The 15644-nt window shown below is 42.9% G+C and overlaps 1 protein-coding gene across 1 annotated transcript in view; it reads right to left on the reverse strand.

Annotated features, from left to right (window-relative positions):
• Positions 1–839: 839 nt before the first annotated feature.
• The window catches only part of ryr1b (ryanodine receptor 1b (skeletal)), a 63557-nt gene continuing 48752 nt past the window's right edge, over positions 840–15644 (reverse strand). Inside the window, exons 64-87 of the mRNA XM_071524435.1 lie at positions 15385–15434; positions 14328–14388; positions 14091–14217; positions 13889–13997; positions 13675–13756; positions 13192–13322; positions 12727–13047; positions 11900–12140; positions 11104–11191; positions 10865–10957; positions 10252–10266; positions 8295–8465; positions 7864–7923; positions 7637–7771; positions 6974–7086; positions 6774–6870; positions 6561–6667; positions 6413–6464; positions 5718–5798; positions 3040–3139; positions 2496–2575; positions 1994–2070; positions 1461–1534; positions 840–865 (exon numbers count right to left, since the gene is read on the reverse strand). Of these exons, the coding sequence (XP_071380536.1) occupies positions 840–865; positions 1461–1534; positions 1994–2070; positions 2496–2575; positions 3040–3139; positions 5718–5798; positions 6413–6464; positions 6561–6667; positions 6774–6870; positions 6974–7086; positions 7637–7771; positions 7864–7923; positions 8295–8465; positions 10252–10266; positions 10865–10957; positions 11104–11191; positions 11900–12140; positions 12727–13047; positions 13192–13322; positions 13675–13756; positions 13889–13997; positions 14091–14217; positions 14328–14388; positions 15385–15434 (2491 nt within the window). The remainder of the gene's footprint in view (positions 866–1460; positions 1535–1993; positions 2071–2495; positions 2576–3039; positions 3140–5717; positions 5799–6412; positions 6465–6560; positions 6668–6773; positions 6871–6973; positions 7087–7636; positions 7772–7863; positions 7924–8294; positions 8466–10251; positions 10267–10864; positions 10958–11103; positions 11192–11899; positions 12141–12726; positions 13048–13191; positions 13323–13674; positions 13757–13888; positions 13998–14090; positions 14218–14327; positions 14389–15384; positions 15435–15644) is intronic.

A 15644-nucleotide genomic window follows, 5' to 3' on the forward strand; every position in this document is an offset into this window, starting at 1 on the left:
TACAATTTGCACTAAAATTGTGTTGTTACACGCTTTTAAGTACATTGTGTATTAGGAAGAGTTTCAGTGCTTACAGAGTATGGTTGTGTACAAACAATCATTTTCAGTTTTCAAAGGTTAATGATGGAATGAGGCCATTGTAATAACCAATGTTGATGACCTGATTTTCCAGAGAACATCCTTTGGCACTGTATTGGTAAAGGGGGAAAAAATGATGAGAAGTTATGGGAGATTTGAGGGAATGTGGGGATGTATATATGTGGTGGTGTTACACAGATGGTCTGGGAGCCATGTGTTGTGTGCCATCCCTGGGCCTTAGGTGTGGCTTATTACCACGTAAATCATGTCGAATGGTTTGTATCAGCGACAGACCGGGTTTGGAGAGTCCCTACTGCAATTCATTTCAGAGTTTCTAGGACACAAGGTCAGTACAGTTCTACAGTGATCTACTTGAGAGAGCTGATCGGGAGAGGAAGAACGAGGTTACTGCTGTTCCTTCCCTTTGATCAGCCACCGGACTGAGAGTGTTGGAGTTACAGTAGATCTGTGGTAAAACACTCAAGGAGAAAAATGCCACTTTACAATCACTTGAAAAGCAAAAGGACAGAGATGAGTACAGCTACGACAATACCTATAACAGTACAAATTTACCTTCACAATTTAACCAAGCAAGTGATTGTAAAGCTTGATTTCACTGAGTCCTTGAGTGTGAAATGAAATGCATATTAACTACACAGCAAGGAAAAGACTAGTCAGGTGAATAGGAGCTACAAGAAAAAGAGAGGACAGAAAGGAGAGAGAGAGAGAGAAAATAAGAGAGAATATATGAGAACCAGGTTTTATTTACCACGTTCTAGCTTCATATCTGAGAACCGTGAGAGCAGCAAAATGGTGGGTGGGGAGGACAGGGGCATGAGGGGTAAAGGGGTGAAATGGGCATAGTGAATGTGGTGTAGGGGAGAGAAAGACAAAGAGAGATGCAGTGAGTCCTGTGATCCCGAGGTTGTCAGAGGATGATAAACAGTTTCATACATCAACAGTCAAAATGCTATAATTCATCTAACACACTGTCATCCTGTTTGTACAGTACACACTCACAGATACACACACCTGTATGCAGGCATCCATAACAAGGCACACTCAGACACACACAAAAACATACAACAGTGGTTATTTCAGAATAAACACTTAACTAGACACTGCAACTACAAAAATGACAGACTGAATCATAAACCAATGCAAAACAAAGTACTACAACCTTTACTGATAGTACACTTTGTAACACACTGAAAAGAACAAACATGTTGAAACTTGTGTGTGTTTGTGTTTGTGTGTGTGTGTGTGTGTGTGTGTGTGTGTGTGTGTGTGTGTGTGTGTGTGTGTGTGTGTGTGTGTATGCAAATGGAGGAGTCCAGGTTGGAGTGTGTGTGTGGCAGTGGGGTGTTATAGAGTGTACTCACTAGTGCCCTCCTCTGAAACCATCCCAAGCCCCTCGGCCTTGTTCTGTCTCTCAAATGCATTCAGGTCCAAAACGCTGTCAACATCAAATAAACAGTCAGTTTAATATTAATAACATATCAATAATTTTACTTACGCAGCCCTATTCAAAACACTGGTACAAACCTTAACAAACACAAACCAAGTAAAATGTCAACAAAAATCATTTACTTTACAGCTGTCTGTTAAACATCCCATCATAGTCAATTCCTGAATATCCAGGGTAAAACTTTACAACACCTAGTGTAATAACCTGTGTATTAATCTTTGCAAATAGGTATATAAAGTATTATTGTGTACTTACATACTTTAACATACAAAGGCTAATACTGTAAACTGCAATAACGGCATAGCAAAGTAAAGTGTTACCCTACTCAGTACACTGAGGCACAATCACATTGCTTGATTGGACAGTATTAAACAATGACTACACTGATTTTGCCTGATTGATGGATAACTGTTGTGGGGAGTCTGATGTGACAGTGAGTGAACCCACCTGCAGGTCTGCATCAGAGCCTGAACGCTAAGGAAGAATCCCACATCCTTTTTATCCTTCAGATAGTCCAGCATTCTCTGCACACAGACAGGAAGAAAATAACAAACATTTTCTTCACGACAGCAATACGCTTAAGAAATTAAGAGGGTGAATAGTATTACTGTTAGACTGAAAGGAAGACAATAGAAACAGAGGATGTGGCTAAAACAAAAGATGATTCATACAGAGAGCAGATTGTAACCAAATGGAGAGGATATTTGGAAAGAGATAAATAAAAGGCTCAATGGCTCCCTTCACCTGCTGTGCATTTGAATGAAAGGCTTGAAGATAAATACTTTAGCAATAAGACATGAGAGTTTTACAGTGATTTTAACACAGCTTAGAGGCAATCTAGTTCTAGTACAAGTGGAAAATTGTGGTTAGTGCATTAATTTTAAAATTAACAACTGCCAAATTATATATATTTCTAAAGCTATGTAAAACACTATTACGCTTCATTCACCTGCTGTACATCACTGTTGCCTCCATTGAGGATGGAGATTCCCAGTTTGAGTGTGGAAGAAACCATGGCTCCGGGTTCGCCTGAAACAAGGAGACACGTTAACAATGTGTAATCCTTTTTGTTGTCTATCGCAGTGGTTCTCAACCTAGGGGACGGGACCCCTCAGGGGGTCGAGCGGCAGTTTTTGGGGGCTCTCAAGATCATTTATAGGATAGGATTTCTACTATACAAATTTATTATCATGTTTATTTTTCTGATTTTTCTCTAATTTTTGCTTTTTTCTTGTGAAATGCTGAATAGTTTTAAGCCTCTAGGCCTCCTCAGATAATGAAATAATTAAACTTGGGAAAAATCATTCTTTGGTTGAACTATTCACCACTCTACATATGCAGCCTGTGACAGGGGTCGTGAGTGGGCATTACTTTTGTTTTAAGGGGTCACAAGCTAAAAAGGTTGAGAACCACTGGCCTAGTGCACAAGGATTGGGGGATGAGGGAGCACTGTGTATACGTGTGTGTGTGTGTCTCAGGGACACTGTGGCTACCTTTGCAGGCGCTGATCATCTGCAGCACCATCTCTGCAGCCCCTCGGTTGTGCAGACGGGACTGCTGGTACAGAAGCCTCTGTTTCTCCATCTCCTTTTCCTGTGGGAGAGAGGCAGGAGGACAGCTGTAACCCTGCCAACCAGGCCCGCACTGCCCCCCGCACTCACACCGCACTCACTCTAACAATCTGTGCACACACATACGTACACATGCATGCATACCCACCCACATACACACACACACACACACACACACACACACACATACAAACGCTCTCTCTTTCTCTTCTTTGGGAACACAATGTGTATTAGTGATGGAAGTTGTTATTCCAGCTCTTGACATTTGCCAGTGGCAGCAAACGTTTGACGACAGCAAGCAGGCCGGCTGCTCTTCCAGAGCGTGGCACACAGGTCATACACTCCTATGGGGTAGTACAGTAGTAGTCTGAGTAACATTGACAGCATGCACTCCTCCCACCTCCAACAGTACTGCTCAGCACTGCTCTATCTCATGGCCTGTAGCTCTACACCGACATGCTACCAGTTCTCCTATGAGAAAGGCATGGTTCCTCTTCGTTCAGTCAGTTAAAGCAGGTGTAAACCTGAACTGAAAGTTCAGAGGCACGAGCATGTACTTGAAGTACATGAGGATGAGGATCCTATGAGGATCTAAACAGTGCCAACAGGAAGGTAGAACAAGATGTATGATCCATTACATTTGTGACTAATCTGTAGCTAATGCTATAAAATTTAGTATGTGTACAAAAAAAAAGTGGGGCTGGGCAATAATTCAATATTATTGCTGATTGTCTTTCAATAGAATCGTATCGTGAAAAAATAATGATATTGAGTTATTATGATACACAATTGTGTTGTCTAATGATAAAAAGCAAATACTGTTTGAAATCTCTCACAAAATGAGATCTGAAACAATTTGAACATCAATTTGATTATTTAACATTAGATTTTGCATATGTTTGTATATATTGTTATATATAAATATTGAAATAATTTCTTATGATTATCATGATATTAATTTTGTCCATATTGTCCAGCCCTTCAAAGAACTACACAATATGAACTAACTGTAAAAGAGTGTGTGAGCCTCCAACAATCTTGGAAAACTACTATACTACTGTTATAACTGTATAAAACCACAAATACTGTACTGTACAATGCTATACGATACAATACTATATACTATGCTATACTATACTATACTATACTATGGGTTAGGGCTAACCCTAACCCTATAGGACACTATACCACTGCCTCTGTAACAAATAATACATACTGTATAACTGCTATTAACAACCATCCTGTTGACAAAAGAGATTAAATATGACCCACCCACAACACACAATGCCAAAGCCCCCACCCAAAGCACCCACAACTCTATCTACCCTCCCTCCGCCCCCCTCCCTCGTAGGCCTGACCATGTGTTATAAAACATGATGGAGAGATCTTTCTCTAGTTACAGAGGTTCTCCTCTCCGTATAGAGCAACTATGTGTCTGTATTACAATACTTTGAGGTGAGTAAAGATGGGTTGTGTGTGTGTTGTGTGTGTACGTGTGTGTGTGTGTGTGTGTGTGTGTGTGTGTTTGAGTGAGTGCTTGCGTGAGTGCGTGTCTGAGTCGGGAACAGTGTATGTCTGGCTGACTGTGCAGGCTTTTACTGTAGTCCATTGGTGAGTACAGAGAGGGAGACTTGTTAATGAAGTCCAATTCAAAGTAAAGACAAACAAAATCAACAGATGACTCGGGGGTTGTTAGAGCTCAAACCAGAGTTACCAGATGAGTCCAAATGGGTGAACATAGCCCAACTAGTGGGTGAGTACGGGGACGAGTGAGTTGGGAAAGGGCGGTGCAAGTCTAGGAGAGGTGGACTACAGACTGGCCACACACACACGAGAGATCAGCACAGGAGAGCTGGTTCTGCTGTTAGGAAACCTGCTGCATGGCTCAGTTTCCATAAATAGCAGCTCAATTAATTCTTGGAGGGCAACATCACTTTTCTGAATACCTAGCTAGTGCTAAATATAAATGTGTGTGTAACAATGTTCAATGGATGAAAATAACCCTAAGTAAGAATCATCATTCAACCCATTGAAGGAAGCTTTACATTATACTAAGTACACACTACACTAACTGGGTGTAATGCTACCTTCCAGGAGAAGCAATGGATTTCTACAATATCACAGCGTCCAAACCTGGATTTTGGTTTGAATAATGAGTGAGATATTTATTCTGTTATCGTTCATTCAAATCATGTGACTAATGCTAAAACTTTAGATGCACATCAGGTTGGAATTTGTGATTCTTAAGTCAAAAGCAGCTAGAAGAGACTCTGCTGCGTATTTTGACCTGGGTTTCATTTTGTTGTCTTTAGCTGCACCATCTCTCTGCACTCGAGTCATGCAATTTAGGAGGGGAACACAAATCAGACTACTGGGCAGAGTCCAGCAAAGGAATGCACAAGTCAGTCCACCATAGCAGGAGATAGAGGAAACAGAGAAGTGGTGAGTGAGTGAACGAGAGAAAGACTGGCAGAGGAAAGGAGGAGATGTGGCAGCGGGGGGGAGTGTGCGGGGTGTGGTGGCTGGGTGTGGTCACTCAGTGCGCGGGGAGTTGCTTCTCCGCTGACTCCCCTGTCCCCCTTCCCCTGGTCCCCCCATACCATCTCTGTCTGTCGCACCTCAAAGGACGGCTCCTCCCCCTCCTCCTCTCCCCCTTCGTCCTCCTCACCAATGTGGCAGCTCTGGAGGGAAACAACAGAGCCATAGTCAGGAATCGTATACAGCTCTTCTCATGAAATTACATAAGATCTAGTGCGGTAAGTGATTCCAACACAGTCTTCCATTACAAAATTTCGTGAAATGAGCATGAATTCTGAAACACAGGTTGAACATTAGTGAAGATTATGTTCCGCCACCATGAAAGGATTATGTGACAACACTGGAACAACATTGTGCTTGTCATGTGATAAGGTTAGATAATGTTAAAGTTTAGGCAAGTAAAACAACTTCAGTTAAGTTTGTGGTTAAGGTTAGGAAACTAAAACAATTTGGTTAAGGTTAGGGTAAGATTGGTATTGCTTATGGTTAATTAAGAAAAACTGCATTCACACTAGAAAATTTTGAGTTGGGAATTGAATATTGGAATTGAAAGTTGGAGTTGATGGCACATGTAAACCTCCACATACTTACTTCCCTCCACAACTACTGCCTATTTCTAGTCATGTCTGGGTGGGGAAATGTATTTCTTTCAGTTTTTGTCCACAGAGCACTTTATTTGCATCTTATTACATTGTGTTCATTTCATGAAATTTCGTGAGACCAGGCTGCTGATTCAGCAGCCATGCGGGAGCCTTACCTTTGCCATAATATCAGCATAAGACATGTACAGGTGGTCAACGTCAAGTTTACTGTATTGAGACAACAGAACAGAAATCATGGTGAGTCTTACTGAGGAACAGGTCACAAAAGTAAATCTTAAAGGAAGCGGCACGAGACGCTCTTACGTCTTTTCTGTGAGAGCGGTGCGACTGAAATGAAGAATCAGCTGATGAAGGGGGTCAGGCTTTGTCTCTGTCTCCTCTTCCTCTTCCTCCTCTTCCTCCATGGCTTTCTAATTATTGGAGGACACCGTAAAAAAGTGACTCAGCAAAAACTGCAGAATATGCCGTGGAGAATATGCCACCATATGCCACAGAGGTCAGGGGAGACTGACTTACCGATAAGTCGTCAATCATCTTGTCCTCAAACGAGTAACCCTCAGTCTCTAACCAGTTGCGCTTGTATCCATCCAAGAACATGTTGGACCCCCTGTGCCTGAGAGGAGAGATCATTCACTCTTACTGCATGTGGTTCTTGTGTTTGCTTTTAATTTTCCTATAGATAATTTCTGTATATGGAGTATGAAGAGAATTATTACCTGGGGATGTTGTACAGGGGGGTCATCCTGAAACAGGCCACCACTGCCCTGCGACGCTGTTTGGACAGCAGCTTGTGCCACACCATCTTCTTTGACTTGAAGGGATGCTCCGTCTGAGGGAACAAACAACTCAGATGTGCTCTACTGGATAAAACGCTTTCTGTGCATATACTGTATATTTGTATTTATTTACGCAGGAAAGTTGACCGAGCATGTTTGCCCTTTTTTAGCAACGCCCTGCTTCACATTCACACATTTATACACATTCACACCTGGGATCTGCTCAGTACAACCACTTCTACTGTTGGTTAAAGCTACAACTTTGCATTTTGGCGATCCAAAATGGCAGCAAGCTAGTCCAGCTTTCTCTGGACGGAGTGCTCACTCACTGTTTAGGAGACAGTTCTATTTTTTTAATAAAATGTTGCCTTGCACAGCCTTGCTCAAGGGCACGTTGATAGTAATTATTGAGGTAGAAGAGGGCGCTTTTACTTTCCCCACCAACATTTTCCCAGCTGGTCCAGGGATTCAAACCAATGAACTTCTGGACACAAGCCCATTTCTCTAACAATTAGGCAACCACCGGCCACCAAAATATGTGTACAGCTTGTATATAGTAATGTGTGCTTCCATACAGAACACCGGAGTTGTGTGTATACTCACCACCTCAATGTGGTAAAGGACAGCTGACACCTCCTGTACCCTTTTCACCACCTTTTCAGGATCCTCGGCATCCTCAGCCTTCCCAGACATCTCCTTATACAGAGACATCTGCCAGCGCATCGCAGGGTCTTCCACCTGGAGCCAAGGGTCAGATACTCAGTGTATACTGTATACAGAGATATTTACAGGTCTTTAAATCTTTAAAACCTTTAAGAAAGCCATCTCACCTTGCCCTGCAGATGCAGATTGTTCTGCAAGAACTCCCTCACCTCCTCATCTGTGTCTTTCTGTAAGGGAAGAGGCACAGATACAGAGGACATTCATAATTCATTCATTTATTCAAGACATTCAAAAAGAACATACAGTTCAGTAGAAAACCGCAACATATGTTTGGGGGTTTTAGGCTGTTGAACCTGGGTAAATCTTATTCTACAGGTAAAACTTTTTATATCAGAAAATGATTCAAAATGCACTTTTTATGCAAAAATGAATAATTTATACAAAATAATTTATTGACCCCTATCATGTAATATAACATTTTAAAATTCTGAATGCAAAGATCAAGAATCTATGAAAAACTATCTCCCATAATGTGCTTGCTTCTCCATGTTGGGTCACAAATACAGTGAGTGAGTTGGCTTCAATCACGGCACAGTACCAGCGAGTATCTGATCTTGGCAAGATTGATGAGCTCCTGGTCTGCAGGAGAGCACATGTTGAGGCCGATGGGGAGCATCTTCTTCAGCGCCGCTACGATGAGGGAGGTCTGCACCGAGTAGCGGTCACCCCGCCGCTTCTTCTTGGTACGCTCCTGCTCCGAGCCGCCAGACTATGGAGAGAACGGAAGGGTCAGACTGATCCGTCAATCCATCACTGTCCGGTCTACCTGACACATTAAAACTTACCTTTTCAGAAAATATTTTGGTTTAAGGCGAGTATAAAAGGTGAGGTATAAGTACTTCTAACACAAATCATAATTGGAAATTGATAAAATGAGATGGCAAGAGAAACCCCTTCCCCGTTCATACCGGCTACTCCGCGCAAAACCACAACATGCTGAAAATAAAAGTGAATCACTTACTAAGATGAAAGTTAAACAGATCTACAACTACAGCAATTTATTCTCCCAAAGTCAAGCCTTTCAGTATCAAAAGTGCAGCTTGTTCTTGTGGGTCTTTCAGGTGCTTCATTGCTACGTCAGCTACAGTAGTTACACACAATGCAGCCTCACTGTTAGTAGTGCAGTGGCCGGATGGGGCACATCCCATCCTTTGCACAGCACACAGAACAGCACAAGTCTATGGGGTCGGCTCCATCGCCCTGGAGCTCTTCTCACACACTCCGGTCCTGAGGCTGCCAATGCTCATTACTGACTGTTGTCTGGCCCTACAGCACCCCCACTGCCCTGTGTGTGTGTGTGTGTGTCTGTGTGTGTGTGTGTGTGTGTGTGTGTGTGTGTGTGTGTGTGTGTGTGTGTGTGTGTATTGTGGGCAGAGCGAGGCGTTGTAATGATCAGGCAACAGAAGCTCACTACAGTAATGCCCATATGACAGCCAAGGAGAGGAGGTTTTCTTAGTCAGCAGTCTTACTATCTGTCTTACAGCAACCATGTGAAACATCAATCAAACACTGATTAGATATTCAATGATTTAAATCATTTAATGGTGTCAATAAATTAGACATGGAGGAACAATTCAAGTTAGTAAATATGATGAGGGCTATCCAGGGATGTCAAGCTAACTTTGATTCCCCGACAAACATGACTAGCTACGCTAATGATGGAGCGAGTGAATCTAATGATGACAGCAGGGGATGGTATGGATTTTGGGTGTAAACATGGAGTGAAAAAAAAGCCAATGGGGGTAAGGGAAAAAGAGAAGGGCGATTAAGAGTTCCCCAGCGCAGGAATCTTTACCACTACAGCTGAAAGAAATACAAGCGTCAACAACCAGATTACAACATCGCAGACGGCACAGTAGCATGGGCTCCATATTGTATCCAACAAGGACCATCTAAAGACAAACTTTATTTATTAATCAAACAAAACAAATAGGGTGATGGCACTCGGCTGCAACAGTGCGTACTTCAAATCAGATACGCAACCGCTCAACCGAGTGCCATGAAACCTCTCACACCACTACAATCTACAGCAAAGAGCTTTCATCAAGCCGCTCGAGACCCCTACTCACACACACACACATACACACACACGCACAGAAACACAGAAATAATCACCGCTAACATACACACAACCACACTTATCACTCTAGTACAATCATAGAAATCCCACTTTAAGACAACATTCTTACATCTATAAGTTGTTTCAGCTGAATCTACATTGTACAGTATATCACTTCAACAGTATCACTAGAAATGTGCAAAAACATGTTATTACCAGTGTGTATTCTTGTGTGTGTGTATGTGTGTGAATGTAAGTGTGTGTTTAACCTTGTTTGTGTGTGTGTGTGTGTGTGTGTGTGTATGTGTGTGAAAACTGGGGTCTGTGTGTGAGGTGCTGTAGTGCGGTAGTCCGAGGGAGAGCTTGATGAAATGCCTCCCCAGTACTCAGGGTGCCATGCGATCAGCACAGCGCTCGTGCACAAACACAATCTAACCTCTCCATCTCCGGCCTAGAGGCCCAGCGTCCAACCCCCGACACAGGACATAAGGAGAAAACACAGTTAGCAACACTCCTACTGCTGGCTAAGGACTGTAGAAAGCCGCTGACTCTGCTGCTCCAGGCCTTCAGGAACGTCCTGCAGGTGGACGTATTAATTATCTAATAACTAATCTTTTTATTTTTACATTGTAATCATTTAGCTGACGCTCTTGTCCAGAGCAACTTACAATGTGTGTAAGCTTATTAATTTCCTCGATCAGTAACTTTACAAGCAACCAATAGTAAGGATTGTAAGGGTCAGAGCGCCCTGACAAAAAATACCAAAATATTCCTGTAACCCTAATGATATAAAATAGAGAAGTAGGAGGAAAAGAAATAAGAGCTGAGGAAAGACGTAGAAAGGCTTTTTGCTTTTTCAGTCTTAATCGTGTAACCTCTCCGCAGCATTTCCCTGCTAGGAATGGGAGGTGTTAGTGAATTATTCATTATTAGAGTTTAGTGTCTTAATGTGTTACAGCTTAACTTATGGAGTAAGTATTTTAAAACATCTTATTCAATAATGAGTGGGCTATGTTTATTTGGCGATATGTCTGTTTGTCCACTCTCACCTTGCTCATCTTGCTCTTACTGTCAGCGGTGAGGAAAGACATGTTGTTGATCTCGTTCATCACCACAAAGTTCTGCTCCTCTCTCTTGAAGTTCTGTAATGGATAATGAGAGGAATTTGCTTGATAACCGAGGAGCAAGCCAACTCAGCGAGAGAGAAAAAGACATCTAGCAGAGCAAGAAAGAAAAAGAGAGGAAACCACAAAGAATAAGGAAGAGGAGAGTAGGACAGGACACTCACATGAGATTTGGACCAGAAGATGAAGACCTCTCCCACCATCCTGAAGAGTTCCTCTGCGTCTGGGTCTGGACAGGTCAACCACCTCGCCCTGAACAACGACAGATATGGATTAACTCAGTACAAATACAACTACAGTACAACATACTGTACATACTTACTGCTCCATGTAGCATCATGTGTGTGCTTAAGATGTATCAAGCCCAAGACAGTGCCTGACCATATAATAATACTAATAATGATACTTATATTACTAATAATACTAATACTTATAATAAGTATAACAACATTACTACTACTACTTCTACTACTACTACTACTACACATAATAATAATAATTGTAATAATAATTGTAATAAATAAATACATGCATAATGAAAGAAAGAAATGAAGTAATAAATAAATAGGACTTCCAGCAAACAAATTACTGTTACTACTAGTACTACTAGTACGACCCCCACTATAGCCGCCCCCACTGTGTTTCGTCACATGAAATCCCAAATACTATTACTACTACTACTACCACTGCAACAACAAAAAAATTTAAATACAAAAATAATTAGAAGAAGAAGAAGAAGAAGAAGCAGAAGAAGAAGAAGAAGAAGAAGAAGGATATGTCAATAAATAATGTTGTGTCCTGTCAAATTGTCCTTGAGCAAGACACTGAACCGCTGCTCACTCATTGTCTTGTAAGTCACTCTGGAGAATAGTGTCAGCTAAATTAATAATAATAACACTAGACGGCTTTAAAGCAATAGCAAAATGTGCAGTCCACCTTAGGATGGCAGGTTTTGTCTACCTGTTGTTGTCCACGTAGCGGATGAGCAGGGGGTAAAGGGCGTACAGGTCTCGACACAGCACAGCGAACTCGTCTCTGATGGTCCCGTCTTCACTGTCCACCTCCGACTTGCCCTCCATGCGCAGCTGCTCCTCCTCGGCAACCACCTTCCCGGAGCGCTTCTTCAGCTTCTCCATGGTGGGGATGAAGTGGGACTTGAGCATCTCCGGCTTCGCTCTGCTCACAATGGGCTGGGCGAACACTGGACATGGGGCACACAGGAATCAATGGTAATCGACAGCAGTTATAAAGGCGCAAGGATTCATTCTAAAACGAGACGTACAACATGTGGAAATAGTTTTGTCTATGCTCATAAAATTATTGTTGGCATGAAAGTAAAACTCATTATGGAAGCTTATTTAAGTTGTTGGCAAGACCATATCCAAGAAACATGTTTGATTCACAAACTGATCTAATACAGAACCACAGAGGATCTCATTCTGAAAAAATAAACCCGTAATTGGCTTTGCATCACAAATCTCCTAGCAACCACGGCTGGCACTATCATGGAGGATAGTGGATAAATAATGGTGAACAATACAACAACCAGGCTAGAAAAAGAGAGATACTTGAAAGAGATTGTTGTGGTGAGAATGTAGGTCCATCCAATAATGTTATAAGTAAAACGAATTTAGTAATGCAACTGATAACCTGCAACTACTACAACAGGACAGTGATAGTAGATGTTCACAGCCACTATCGCCCAAAAGCTGTGGACCTCCACTATAGCTGCCCCACTGTGTTACGTCACTTGAAAGCCCTTGATTGTGAAATCCCTGCTCACTGACCTGCCAATCTCTTCATCCAGGAGGCCTCGTCTATACCCAGGTTGTTGACCACGATCTTCATGATGCTACCCAGCAGCTGGTTGAGCTGCTCGGAGGTGACGGAGGTGCAGATCTGGCCCTCCAGCTCAGGGAAGTTCTCTGGGCCCCTCTCCCACCAGCGGGGCAGGTAGTTACACAGCATGGGCAGGGTGATCTCAATCACATGGGGCATCTCAGTGTAGCGAGCCCCAGACTCGGACAGGTCGCTGATCTCCTTCATTAGGACCTCCAGCTCTGGGATGTCAGGGCACAGCTCCTCCACTTGGTTGGGAAGACCCAAAACTGAAGGACAAGAAAGAAGCAGAGAGAGAGAGAGGCAGAGAGGGAACGCTGAATTATTAACACACCCTTAAGATTTTAATCTTAGTAAAATATGAGTGTGATGTTGTGTTGGGGAGGAAAGCAAGACAGAATGCTAAAACCCACTGGATCTCTCTCTGGGTGTCTTGGTGGTGTAAACAGAAAATGCGTTGAACTCGTTGAGCTCTGGCTCGAGGAAGGCAACTGGCATCGCAGCTGCCAAATGGGCCAAACACTCGCCCAGAGCTGGTCGCTGTCTGCACAGGAGAAAACCACAAAAATTCTCTCACAAAAAGTCAACGCACAATCAAAGACACAAAGTACACACCAATGCTTCAATCAAATCCCATAGTAATGTAAAGTGGGGCAGGAAACTAACTTTTCTACTGGCAACAGTGGCAGTTAAATCCCCAAATTCACCAGCCATTTCCAGTATTTTACCAGACAATTGCACTTTTAGAACAGAATACGACTCCAAATGATGGTTGGTTACGTACCAAAGTGCCTGGTAAAACAGACAAACTTATTAACAACAGTAAAAACACACCACCCTGCTGGACAGTAGATTCGTTCTTACATACATTCATAGACTCAGAGGTATCTACTCACTTCTCTGCATGCGGGGTCTTGACAGTGCCCAAAGAGTAGATACTGCACATTATACGATAGCAGGATATCTGCAAGTCGTCCACTGAGGATGCAGAGGAGAGAGGCAAAGCGTTAGCGTTGAGTCATTCCTCTGGGTCAATGAGTCAAGGAACAGTGAAGGGCCAAATATAAAATGCTGAGTCATGAATTCAGGGGAGAGAAGCACTCCACTCACTCATGACGTCATCTCCAAACTGGTGCTGGGCGATGTGGTCGAACAGCGAGGTGAGGACCGGCAGCAGGGCAACGGTGGTGTAGTTGATGTTCTGCGACACACCCTTTACCTGTAGCACACACAGATAGATAGAGATCAATTCAAGGAAGATGATGCAGAGTGAAAAACAACTCGATGTGAAATGCCAGAGGCTGTTTCCGACCTGGTTGCGACTGGACACTTTGCCCAGCTTCAGATTCTCAACCATCTTCTCGATGTCGTCCGCAGCGCTCTCAAAGAACTGACGCAAGCCAGCCTTCACAATCTCAGGGCCTGATTTCATCACAGTCCTTGGAGAGAGGGAGGTAAAAGAATAGGCAAACAATGAAATACATCATTTCAGTTTCCACTGTCTTGAGTAGATACCCAATGGGACGTGATGTGAACAGATGGTGGGTACCTGGCATCCAGTGATCGTGATAGGATGTGCAGACAATTGACCACCGCAGCTGCATCCGTTCCTGAAAACAGCACAAAAAATAAATTATCACAGCTGTCCCACGCATCCAATTTCTACAAGAGCTGTATCAATTTACTGTGACGGGCAGATTCATTCAGAATACAAGAGGAGTTAATTATAATAAATCTGTACTGAAAAAAGCAAACACGGCATACAGTTTTGGTAGAGTATGTTAGGAAACATTGTCCAAAACCAATACAACAAGATGAACCATTCATGTTTACTCATCACAGACATATTATGTAATCGAGATAACTCAAACAGTTTATTACAGTACAGTTCTTTGTAAGTGTAATGTAATTGAGACTGTGTGGTATTTCCCCTTGGAATAAACTTGCTCCTTAATTGCAATACCCGCGCTTCACCATTTGAATTGGATCCTTTTCAAGTGGCAGATCGGTTACGACATTTTGACTATCGTGGTCACGTGGTACTGGTGAGCGGGGGAAAAGACTCGATGTGAGGTGCCTGCCAGTGTCCAGTGACCATCGGTTACATAAGGGTGACTGAATCTATGAACTATTACATACACATGGTGGTGAATGAGGAGGAGAATGAGGATAAAGCAAATACTGCCTCAAATCAGCCAGGCTCTGAACACATCACGGAGCTGCAAGTACAGTACCGTCTGTGGATGCCTGACACCGTTACAAACACTCATGCTCAAATTACTCTCTGCAGTTTGTGAGTGACAATCTGAGATGGTTTTTTTTCCAGGCTGAAAAAGCTCACAGACAACCAGGAGAACACCAGGCTGCAGAAAAAACACCAAAGCCGAGCAGAAGCAGAGCTAAAGAGAGAGAAGCGTTAGAAAGGGGAGGGTGGGTCCAGCAAGGAGGGAGGGAGGAGTAAGAGAGTGGAAGGATAAAGGTGAATTTGTGATACAACGCTGATTAGTATGAAAACAGGAAGAAAGAGGAGACAGAAAGAGAGAGAAAAGAGAGAGGAAGACAGAGGGTGGTGACAGGGCAAAAACGCCACCATGCAGGTTCCTTACCAAAAAGAGATACTCTGTGTCTCACCAAAGCAGCCAACTTACAGAAGATACTGAAGGTAGGAGGAGAAAAGAGGAAAGGGAGGGAGAGGGAGGGAGGATGGGAGGGAAACAGGGCAAGGAAGGATGTTTGAAGTGACACCAAAGCAAAAGGGAATTAAGGGAATATCGCATAAAAGAGTAGACAAAGAGAGAGATGAAGAGACATGGAAAAGGGGATATTGAGAGGAAAGAGGACAGACACTATCACACGCAAAGTACTG

This window comes from Centroberyx affinis, unplaced genomic scaffold, assembly GCF_046629955.1.
Source record: "Centroberyx affinis isolate AG114_WGS23_722 - 3 ecotype Tasmania unplaced genomic scaffold, CSIRO-AGI_Caff_v1 ptg001197l_1, whole genome shotgun sequence".
Lineage (NCBI taxonomy): Eukaryota > Metazoa > Chordata > Actinopteri > Beryciformes > Berycidae > Centroberyx > Centroberyx affinis.